General features: G+C 38.6%; 1 protein-coding gene across 1 annotated transcript in view; it reads left to right on the forward strand.

Moving 5' to 3' along the window:
* Window positions 1-12,585, forward strand: part of LOC107566929 (receptor-type tyrosine-protein phosphatase U-like) — a 233,092-nt gene continuing 220,507 nt past the window's right edge. Inside the window, exon 1 of the mRNA XM_016252505.1 lies at window positions 1-267. Coding sequence (XP_016107991.1) covers window positions 198-267 — 70 coding nt within the window. The 5' untranslated portion in view covers window positions 1-197. The remainder of the gene's footprint in view (window positions 268-12,585) is intronic.

Raw genomic sequence — 12,585 nt, forward strand, 5'->3', positions numbered from 1 at the left:
TCGCTTGGAACTGTTTATCCTGACGTCAGTTTGAACAGCTCGCACTGCCCCCGTATCACTTCACGCGACTCTGAACTGAGCTTCGGCTGGATTTCGGGAATCGGTGAACGGGAGAGAGTCCACAACTTCACCATCCAAACTACTGGAGCCACTGAAATGATCTCGGCTTGTTTTCCTAACTGGACTAATAACATAAAATGAATACCTGCGCATTTCTCCTGATCCTGGCTGTTCAGATTCACGCCGACAGCGTAGAGGGACCAACAGGTAAAGTCCCGTTTGTCTGGAGTTACAGAGACTGCGCACTTTCAAACTTGTGTGTGTTTTGAGGATATGAAAAGCATAAACGTATTGTCTTGACAGCAAAAGTAGGCTGAGTTGTACTTTGAAGCCGCTATAAACTTTTCTGATAGCGGCGAGATTTGATCTCGGTTGTCATAAAAACAGTCGAGATGTAAGTTCATCAGAAGCTTAAAATGAATGGGTGTTTCGGGCTGTTTGCTATTTGGCAAAAGACTCCTGTTTATACATTCCCTCAGTTATTCAGATTGACATGATTCATAGTGTGGGTCTTTGAATTATTGTTATAGTATTTTTCATTGAAAACACACGTCTGGAAGTTGTTCGGTATAAAGTAAACAAGTACAGTCTCATCTGAGAAGCTGTAAATCGGTGGTTGAATTAACGAAGCGTTTGTGGCGGCACCAGACGTGTTATAAAGGCAGTGAGGTGGCTCATAAATGTGTGTTTTTATATCAAATTCACGTCAGAAGGATTTTCAGTGAGGTGAATTAACCGCTAGCAACATTTAAGTTATTTTTTGTTTTAACTGAATCAACTTTTGGTGGGCGTTCGTTGCCTAAAGATTGTATTTAGCTACGAAATAATCATCATACACGTTTCACCAGAAGATGTCCCCCCCCCTTACAGGGAAGTATATGTGCAGAGTAATATGAAGTACAGTGATGAAACCTACTGCGCTCTTTATTGCTGATATCCGGTTATGCTTATGAATGATCACAGCTGGTTTATGAGTTGTTCACGCACTGTAGGGTCAAAGAGGCTATTATCTCTTCTTCAAATTATGTTTCTTAATCAGTGTAATAACAAAGCTATCTTTTTAACGTCCATCTTGAGTTTGGCGCCACTCTGTCATTTTTTTTTACTGTATAAGAGATGGGGGAATAAATAGTTGGTTTACTGGTCTTGTCTAGTTTAAGAGGGTCTGACTAAGCTGATGTTCATCTGGCTTAGCTGTGTGTGCACAAAACCAGCCTACTGGCCAGGCTGGGAGACCTAAGCAAAGCGGGTTATCTATTTATTTGTTTATTTGCAAGGCAATGTGAAGAATGGGGTAAATCAAATGTACATTTTAATTAAGAAAATGTTCAAATTGTGCACATTAAAGTGAATCATATTTACCATCTAATAGTGTTTCTCCCTCCTGAAAAATACAGCAGCTGGTTTTAACTGGTTCATGTTGGTCTCCCAGTCTGGTCAAGCAGCATGCTCAGCTGGTTTAGCTAGAAGGCCTTTAGAACACCTCTGAAACAAACCTGAACCTGACCAGACATGGAGACCAGCAAACCTTTTTGCCTTTTGTACATTACATTATTTTCCGTTATTTAGTTATCCCCGTTTTTTTTTTTTTTAAAGCTGTTTTCATCATGAGGAGTGTTGGCTGTTCTTCACAGTTTTTGATATCAGGTTTTACTATCCTCATAGCCATAACCCGATCCGCACATGCTCCGAGATTATGAACTGCTTCCTCCTCCACACTTGTCAGTGGGCTGTATGAAGACAGAGCAGATACAGGGTGCCGCGTGTGGTTGCTCATAATGGACCACTCCCTCTGAGCCAGGCTGTAGGAAACATGTCGCATGATTCGGCCAAGAAACTTGACAAACAATCATGATCCGTTTGAGGAAGCTATTGATTTTCAGTTAACTGAATGACTTCCATTTAGCAAGCTGTCAGGTAGCTGTAGGGTTCTGTAACTACTGCTGTGGTCTGTGCATTCCCTCTGTTCTTCAGCTGCAGTTCTTAGTTTCTGTTGGGTTTTGGCCTGATTTACACAGTGTAATCCACTCTTACTGTTTTCGACTGCTGTTTCCGCCATTGTTTTTTTCAGCACAGAAGGCAGCGATGAGTGACCTGATGTGAGATGAATACAGGCATTGTAACCAAGTGTCTACTTCATCTTTAGCTCTTCACACCCTCCCTGTCAAGCTACATGCTTTCCTTTTGTGAGTGGTGCATCATTATTTTGACTTTGTAATATGATCGCAATGAATGGATGAACTTTATAAGGAATGATGACTTAATTAAAAAAGAATTGAATGGTTTGTAAAAAACGCATAAAAGCACAAAATCCTTCAACATTCATATAAAAGTATTTTTATTACTTATCTATTAAAAAAATACATAAAATATATATTTTTAAAGCAATGTGCGGGTGAGATTGCTTTGACAGTTAAAAATGCACTGGAATCAGTAATGAGGTTAATAATTAAGATTAAGATGATTTTTTTTCTTACTTCTGAATAACATGTAATGATCACGTAGCTGACCTCCCAGTGATTACGATGGATATGTTCGCAATCCAAACTGCGTCGCTATGGAACTGACACAAGCAAATGTCTCTCATAATAAGGGGAATGAAGCACATCATTAGGATGAATAGGGAAATAATTAAAGCACATGAAGATAATTATACTAAAGCTGAGACAGAATGGGGCAGCTTCACATTTGCTGCATTGTGATGGAGTCTCTGGAGGCTTGACATGCAGTGCTCTTTGTTGGGATGTGCAGCTATGCTCTATTCTGATGTATTGGCATCTGGAATAATCTGTTAAAGTCAGATATAATCTAGCATAATATTGTGTTTATTGCTCAATGTGTGTTGTGGGTTTAGAAGGAGTTGACATAATGTGGGTTTTGTTGATAATATTGAGAGAAATTATGATTTTCTTAAAATAAAGTAAACAGTTTACACAATACAGCTGCTGAATGTGACTTTTTAATGTGGCCTACCATAAGAATGGAATAAATAATCTTAAATAGCCAGATATAAGCAGTTTAAAATGATTTTAATGATTATCATGTCATGTGACCCCACATTATTTCTAGGTAGGAAAGTTTCTTTATTGCATTTATTAATGGTATGCCACATTTAATGATTGTGGGACAAGAAAGTTTAGCACCTGTTTTAAAAGTAATTAAAATTAATTAAAATTAATTATTTTGGTGTTACTTGTAGCATGTAGACATCTGGACTTTTAAAGTGAGTGTTTATTTCCTCCCACTAATATATCAGTTATCAGCTTTAAAATATAATGAATTATCATTATAAGTACCAGACAAAATTTCAATATGGGTTCATCTGCATTAAGTTCACAGGATATTTAGTCAAATTGGCAACTTTTGTTAATTGGCAAAGTGTAGGCTGGATAAATAAACTTGGCTGATATTGGACTGTCACTTAGAGGGGTAAATCTTGTACACAAGATCTTGAATTTGAAGACCTTCTCAATGTGATCAACCATGTTTGGAAAGAATGAGTTTCTGTCCTTCCCCTGTGCCTAATTGGCTTCCTCAGGTGTGCTGGACTGTTTGTCTTGTAGCTTAGCTATAGCTTAGACTGCAACTGTTTCTTCTTGTAGTACAGAGTGTGGCATCATGTGCATCAAGGTGCTTTCCATTTTCCGGGATCCATTGCAGCAGCACTGCAGTAGCTGGGTGAGTCCAGAGCATGGAAAGCAGCTATCTTTCACAATGCCATGATCGTGGTCATGATGCAAATTACCTCAGGACATGAAACCTTCTTTGTTTGCTTACAAAGGTGCTTTTTAAAGGTAAAGTATGCAGTTTCTGTGCTATAGTGTGACCTAGTGGAATTATAAAAATAAAGCATATTTCCGAAACAACCTTTGTAAATGCCCTTTACACTCATCACGCCCTTTTAATGCATTTTGATCATTCTTATCCTTAGAGTATCTTACTATTTTATCTGGGGCTTGACCGTTAAGAGCCAACATGTTTGGCAAAAACTTGAGACTGTAAGGGGCTGTTTACACGACAACGTTTTCAGCCAAAAACAGGAAACTTTTTATGCGTTTTGCCTGTTCGTTTACACGACAACGGCGTTTTGGGGACTGAAAACGCATATTTTTGAAAACGGGTTTCAAAGTGCTAGTTTTTGAAAATGGCACCTTTATCATTTCTGTGTAAACACCCAATACGGGAATCTTTGAAAACGCTGACGTCATGCACATGCGTAGTACGTGTTAGGTATGTAGACATGTGCAGTACGTGTCGATTTTAAAGGCAAGCGCAAACAAACATACACAACAATGGCATATATGATACTGTTGTTGCTGCTCAAGAATTTGCTAACGCTTCTTCAGCAAAGTGTGGATTTACTTCACCAATATTACAACCAACAGTGGAGATGCATCATATATATTATATAATCGTCACTTCCCTATAGGTACTGTTTACTTACAAGATTGACAGCGCCAACTACTGGTCTGGCATACGTAATTCAGCGTTTTTGGCCGTTTTCGCGGATGTGTGTAAACGCGAATCGTTTTGAAAATGTTGTCATGTATACCTTAAACTTTTTAAAAATGCAAGGGAAAAACTTTTCCGTATTTGACTACATTGTTGTCGTGTAAACGTAGCCTAAGTCTTTCCCTCACAGTCTTGTTTTCATCCGTGTTAAATTCAATATGACAGCTCCAAATTCCTCCATCTTGTTTAAAACACTTACCTTTGTATATGCCATTGTCTGTCTTTGTGTATTTTGGCAAGTTTTGAGTTTGGACTTGCACTTCTGTAACCGAATCTGAATTTTTCCCCCTGTAATGCATCAGCCATGTACCCACACAGGATAAACGCCCACTGGCTCAGCCTGCTACAGTCACCACTCCCCAAACTATCACTATTCGTTTAGCTAGAAACAGATTGACGGATCTGAGCAGACCGCTCTAAATATTTTGTTGGTGCCTGGGAGGCTCAACGTTTACATTTTAGGGGAGATAACCCCTTGAATGGCATATTTAGTCAATGAACAACTCTGTGAAGAAAATATATTTTGACATAAACAAATCTTACAAAACTTCAACTTTAAATGAATATGTCACCCAAAAATGAAAATGTCCTGATTATTTACTCACCCCCAGGCCACGCAAGATAGATTTATTTTCTTCCGCTGAGGAGAAATTAAGGTTTTGGAGAAAAACATTCCAGGATTTTGCAATCTCTTTTCAATCAGTTTTGGATCTAATGCAAGTTAATGAGACCGTTTTTGATGGTCTAAAATTCATGTTTAGGCAGCTTCAAAATAATCCTTACAACCTAAAAATACAATACTGCTACAAATGCTCACTGTGGTCCAGCTTGACCTCTCATGCGACGTTTGTGCATTTAAGCATCCTAAATATGGATTTTGGACCTTCAAAAATGGTCTACGTTGAGTCCCGTTCATTTGCAGTTGAGAGTTTTCCTTCAAAACCTTTGGCAGAAAAAATTATCTTGGATGGCCTGGGGGTGAGTGAATAATGAGGACATTTTCATTTTTAGGTGAACTAGTTCTTTAAGGTGGCTCATAGAGGATCGTGCCGTGTTCGATACATCGATACGACGATGTATCATAACAGAGATTTGACGATACGAGTATCGATACAGCTGTCCCTGTATGGATATTGTGGCACGTGTGCAGCAGTGGACCACGCTTAATTTAAATACAAGAACAACGTTTAAAATTGCATAATAATAATAATATAATAATAGCGCATAATATATAGGCTACAACAAGGTTTAATCTGGCCGCAGAGGAACACAACTGGGGTTGCCTGATATGAAGAAACGTAATCCCCGAAACAGAGCTTCCCACTTGCGCAATACGGAAATATCTGCTAAGTGTACTACTTATCGTTGTCAACCTGGCAACCATATGCACGCGCTGTCTCTCCACTGTGGATAAAGGTGCTTGCTTTCTGAAAACACTGGTAAGCTTGCAGTTTGAATGAATTACCACCGTTTTGCCGCGTTTCTCTATTAACAGTGAATCTGTGGCTTTAATTCCTGTAACAATGATGTTACCAGCTCCTTGTTGAGAAAGATAATGTAGCTCTTGAGCGATTAATCTATTTATTTAGTTGATAAATCTGCGGAGCAGCGCTAAAAAGTTTGTTCCTGAATGTCTTGAGTGCGGCCAAGCGTGATCTGTGTGAGTGACTGAGCGTGTGTGTGCGTTAGATACAGTGAAGACAGCGCATTAATTTAGAACTCTTTTAATTTAAATTTTTTAAACATAGAGAGTTTGTTAATTTGTGCAATGATAACCTACCAGCAATGTAAATATGATTTTTTAATATTAGAATAAGTACATTACAATATAAATTTATTAGAACGAGTACATTATTATTTATGGGCTTAAAAACAAGATGCAAACAATCAGAATATTGTACCTGGTGAGGAGTGCCCAATGTAAACATGAAACATATGCCTTTACCTATATTGCACTGTGGTACAGTTATGGAGGCCCTTCATAATGCAGAGGTCAACTGCCTGCTCTGCCAATAGTTAGAAATGGCACTATAGTGTGCAGTGTTTAATAAACAGCTGTTTTACTAAATTCTGCTGAGGTGAAATTCAGTGCAGTCCTGTATCGTGATGCGTATCGTATTGTGGCCTCTGTATCGTGATATGTATCGTATCGTGACAATGCTGGTGATACACAGCCCTAATAGAGGATGGTTTGCTGTCAAGTTATGAAAGTGCAAATTAAGTTTCAGACCGTTTTCCACACTGATTATGAAATAATACAGCAGTCTGAACATCAATGAGACTGCTCTGGTGCCCAGGTGTAGGCGGGAGACCTGGTAGGAGGGCTCGGATGTCTCGGGCACCTAGATATTATGCATCAAACAGATTCATTAATCAGAATCAACCTGACATCCAAATTCTTTGACCTAAGCTAATTGCAGAGTACCTGTAAAATAGGAGGCGACGAGGACCCTGGTGATCAGAATCTTATTTCTTTTGTAATTAAGGAAATTGCATAGCGCCTTTTATTTATTTTTTTTCACTTCCATCTGCAGTGGAATCTCAAAGGACATTTTATTTTTTTCTCTTCAATCCTGACTGTTTAGCTCCACTGAAATAATGAGGAAATATGTCGGAGAGGGTTTCGAAAGCAACAGCTGAGACGCTTGTTCCCCCAGCATCAGAGGCAGTCCGTCTCTTGTCGAGAAATGTTTACTTTGGACTCGCCTGTCAAACTGCTCTGGACTTATAAGAGGCATGAGGCTGGGACGGGAGGGGGTTTTGGGAAAGGGGGACTGACAGAGGGCTCTCTCCTCCTCCTCTTCAAACAGCAGAGCTGCACTGAGTCAACATCTGATGGGAAACGAGCGTACGACAACAGAGCGAAGTGGTGCTGGCTTTTTCTTTTGTTGTCTCTGGAAGGCTGCACCGTTCCTCAGTGATTTATCGACGGATTAAAAAAAAAGGGGCCCCTGATGGAAATTTGGCTCACAGAGGATCTGAGACTGGTGTTTATATGTGAAAATGACAGTGAAATAGATCATCACAAACTCCAGAACAGGAGGGCACTTAAAAGCCTCGGCTTGCCCTTAAAGGTGCTGTATGTAGGATTGACACCGAGTGGTTGAACTAGGTATTGCAGTCCAAATATATTGGAGAGGCTTTTTTTCTCCCGGTCCCCCCTCCTCAGACTTGAAGCACACGCAGGTTGCCAGATTGGCGACATCAACAACCATCTCTCAAACGCATCTCCAATATTTATTCTGCTTTTATTATACCGTTGTTGATCATAAAGTTTTTGGATGGATGTCGAGGCTATTTAAGATGGGCAGAAAGTTCTATTTCCCACGCCGACCCCTTTCGTTTGCCAACTTCCATGACTGAAATGAAATACGCTGTGTTTCCCGCCAACTGGCTACCCGGGGTGCCGAAATACAATTGGGTAAACTGGCAGTGGGCGGGTTTCACAAACCAAAACAGAGACCGACATTCCGGCCCGGAACGCACATTTTCAAAGGAGAATAACTAACTCTAGCATTGTTTTTCAGATAAACAAATATGTTAATTTAGCATGTTTCTTAAATATCTGCAAACATATTATGGTATTTTTATGCTTTAGTAGAGTCAAATACTTACATACAGCACCTTTACGCTTTGTGAGTTTTACTCGAGGAAGTGCTCAGCTCAGTTAGAATCTCTCACGTTAAATCCTGCCTACCTAGGTGCAGCTTTTTTGAATTCATCCTGACAGTGCACTCTATGATTTGTTCTCCTCCTTACAAGCAGTAATGCCTGAGGCTACATTTCTTTCATTTTCTTTTTCAGGAAGCCTTTTTGCCTTAACTTTGTTTAGCGTCTGTTGAGCTGCACCACGTATCAGAGGACTGCAGGTGTTTACACTGTGTGGGTGGTGAATATACTTCATTTTTAAGCACAGTAATTTCAGTGGTGATGGTAAACAATGATTGAGACCAAAGGGTGTCTCTGCAACGGCTTTTTGAATTATATCCCCCCTGGGTACAAAATGAACACCTGCCAAGTGCCAAATGCAAGTAAAATTTTCTCAGATGCTGTAATGAATTGAAATTTAGGAGCATATTTCCATTTGCAAAATATGCAATTGCGTTAGACTTCACCGAGCATGTCAGTATATGTTTATGTTGTTGAAAGAAGTCTTTTATTCTCACCGTGACTGAATTTATTTGATCAAAAATACAGTAAAGTAATCTTGTGGAATATTATTACAATTAAAAATATCATTTAATTTATTCCTGTGATGGCTAAATAAAAAGCAGTCCTTTTGGAGTTAGTCTAACTATACGTTTAACACAGATATTTCACTTGCCTTTACTCATTTTGATCAGTTTAATCCATGCTTGCTGGATAAATATGTGACTGTCTTTTAAAAAAAATCTGACCACAAACTTTTTATATATTTATTTAGGTATATAGAGTTTCTGTCTTATGTGTGCCATATACACTTGTGAAATGCAGCAAAAAATTGGCTGGTAAGAAATAGGGTCTGGTAGGCTAAAAAGCCTTATATTTACATGTTGGCTGTTATTTCAAACTTTGAAGGTGCTGATTGTCGATAACCTTATGGCATCATTATTGTATGATGGTTCTTAGTAGAGATCGGAATCGGCCGATTTTCCTCATGTCAGCCTCACTTCTTTCCGATTTCGAGCCGATCCGTTTTGTTACCAGCGGCACAGGCAATAACATCAGCCGCGCATTCTCGCTCACTTCTCTCCGACGACCCCTTCTCTCTCACACACGTCTCATTCGCTCCGGTTAAATAGTGCTTGTATTGTGCATTATTTTAGTCATTCCGGCAGGTTTTGTGCTTATACCAAACACGCGCGCACCACCACTGATCTATATTAGTGGAGCGCACAATCTGCACTCAGTCTTAAACAGCTTGTGAGCCACAAATACCAAAATGAATGGCTAACTGCGCTAAAACGTTCAAATACATAAAAAATTATGTAAAAATGACAGTTTTGGCGAGTATCCAGTTAAACACAAGTCAGTTTTGGAACGTTAAATAGTTGAAAAAGAGAACGCATGTTGTGTAACAGTATATTGGGTCTGCGGATAAACTCTTAAAGGGACCGCAGTCCAATATTCCTGCTTGGAAAATAATTTTCTGCTCTTGACCGAATATGTTTTATAACTTTAATGGTAAGCATTAATCTGTATTTAATTTTTACAATGAAGACTACAGAAATTAAAGTAATCAAATGTAAAATAACACTGGATGTGTTATTTTACATTTGATTACTTTAATTTCTGTAGTATTTCTTAACTGAATAAAAACTTACTTAACCCAAAAAACTTAGTTTCATAGCTCTCTTTATTCTATTGCATTTATTTGTGCTGTTGTTTGCAATTTTTTTTATTTGTTCTTATTCTATTACTGCCTTTTTACTTGTGTTTTTTTATGAAAATAAAACTTTGCGTTGAAGAAAAGTAGATTTTTGTTTGTATATGCTGTCAATTATAGTTCTTAGAAAGAAAAGTGGAATCGGCAAAAATCGGTATCGGCAGATCACACCAACAAGAAATCGGAATCGGCCAAGAAAATTGCAATCGGTGCATCTCTAGTTCTTAGGTCTATTTATGAAGGAACAGTAGTTGGTCTGTGATGGTGGTTAGGCCTTCTGAGTGCAGGGCTTCTTGCCATTAGAGTACCTTCTGCTGTTCTGGCCAACTTTGCTTTTTCAGGCGATTTTTCTGTCATTAGAAAAGCCAGCCACAAGTCACTCAAGAGTCTCTCTCAGCTCCTGAAAGATCTGCTCTGAGAGATGGCACAACAGCCAAGGACATATTTGGATGGAGCATGTTTAAAAAAAAAAATTTTTTATGGCAAGATATCCTTAATGGACAGCTAATTAAGGTCGTTGAGGTCGGAAACCAGTCATGTTCAGTAGAAACACTCAATGATTTAGGATGTAGAGAAGCAATTTACCACAAAAAATGGTTTAACTCCAGTACTTTTAAGATGCTGGGAGACTTCCGTTCTTCTTCCTTGCTTTACAAAGAAGTTGAGGAACATGAAAGTGCATAACCCTTTGAACTTTTTCTGATGAATTTTCCCTTCATTGTTAACAAATGAAAACATATCTTAACAGTTCTAAAAGAAAATTGTTAGATAGGACTAAATGGATGGATTTAATATTTCAATACCATTTGCACACAATTTAATGTTTTAAGAACTATAGTTACATGTGCTTTGTGTTCTGATAGTATATAATTAATTAGGGATGCACCGATACAGATTCTGGTATCAGTATCGGGCCTGATACTGAGCTCCTGTACTCGTACTCGTACTCGTACTCGTACTCGTTAAAATGCCCTGGTACCACATAGCATGTGATAAGTGCCATATTCAGACAAAGAAACACTGCCAATAGACAGCAGAATAGAGTTATTAGAGATTAAAGATGTCTATGAAGTATATGTATGCAATGAATATAAAACATTCAGTATTAATGTATGTATAGCTGATTTGCGCCAACTGGTAAGCAAAGCACGCTGAGTGGATTGAGCGCGCAGATGTGCGAGCTTGTCGAGTGAATATCCCTTTCTCACAGACATCACTGGAAAGTTTGTAGTTCGGTCGGATATGTCAAATAGAAGTAAGTAAAACAATGCACAAGTTACTTAATGGTAGGGAGGGAGAGAGAGAGAGCGAGAGAGCGCACACTTCTGTTGTGTGATCTTTATTGATGTTCGCTCACTTAGCACACGCATCATTTGGATTAAAACGAAATCATAAATATAAGACAATTTATAGGGGCATTCACTATAAACGTTGTTTATTTTCACCCTTAAGCATTAACGACTTTCTGGCGAAAGTGAAACTAACAGCCTGTGTGAAATGCGCTAGGCTGTACTATACTTGTCCCTCTCATTCTGCACCAGTACAAATACGTGAACGCGTTGCACGTGTTTTGCTTGCTTCATGAGTGTTTCTGCATTATATGAGTGGCTTTGGAAAATAAATCGCTGCAAGTTTCAGATGAAAAAAACGCGACTTCTATTTATGAAAATATCACAGTTAGGAGATTTATAGCGAGTGGTTCCCTGCATTATTACAGCAAATTGCGTGATTACAGTATACTAAGCCGCTGCAATGGAGAAGCTCTAATGCTATTAAATTAAAGATGATGTAGGCTACCATAGAGAGAGAGAAAAAAATGAACAGTGAAAGTAATAAAAACTTGTAAAATACATTTTAATGGGCATAATTAAGTGTGAAAATAACAGAAGGATATACAGTCAAGCCAAAAATTATTCAGAGACCAGATATAATTTTTGATATTTTTTTACTAGTGGGTGCAGGACACTATAGTTAATTTATGTAAGTGAGGATCGCAAAATAAACTAAACTGTGATATATTATACCCAAAAATTCTTCATACAGTTGACTACCAGTAAAATTTATACAAATTTGGGACCAAAAATTATTCAGACAGAGACTGGGAAAAAATTGAAGTTCAGGTTTGCATGAACCTGGATGACAGCATGCCCAGGAGACTACTGGCTGTTATTAAGGCTAAGGGTCACCCCACAAAGTATTGATAGTTGTGTAAATATTGACAGCTGTATGAATAATTTTTGGTTTATTGTAGTGTTATCGGTGCATCCCTATAATTAATACATTTGTATCTAATAATCTGCAAGAACTATAAAGAGAGCTTCAGAGATTATTGTTTTTCTGAACATCTCTTTTCTGGAGTGACACTTCCGATGCAATCCTCAGCAAGTCTTTGTGGTGGTCTTTTGTCTTCTTGACCTGTTATGAAGGTCTCTGCTTGTTCCAGTGCTTTCTTATAATCTATGTGGCCTGGTGGCATTTCCTTTGTACGTTCAGACACTTTGACCTGAGCATGTTTTGCTGAAGTGTTACCTGACATTATTAGGGCTGGGTATCGAGTTCGATACTTTTTAGGCACCGACCGAATTGCCTCGATACTATTGAGTATCGAAAAACGTCTCGTCGTTCGGTACCAAATTTCGATACCTATG

This window comes from Sinocyclocheilus grahami, unplaced genomic scaffold (assembly GCF_001515645.1).
Source record: "Sinocyclocheilus grahami isolate Dianchi unplaced genomic scaffold, SAMN03320097.WGS_v1.1 scaffold1114.1, whole genome shotgun sequence".
Classification (NCBI taxonomy): Eukaryota; Metazoa; Chordata; class Actinopteri; order Cypriniformes; family Cyprinidae; genus Sinocyclocheilus; species Sinocyclocheilus grahami.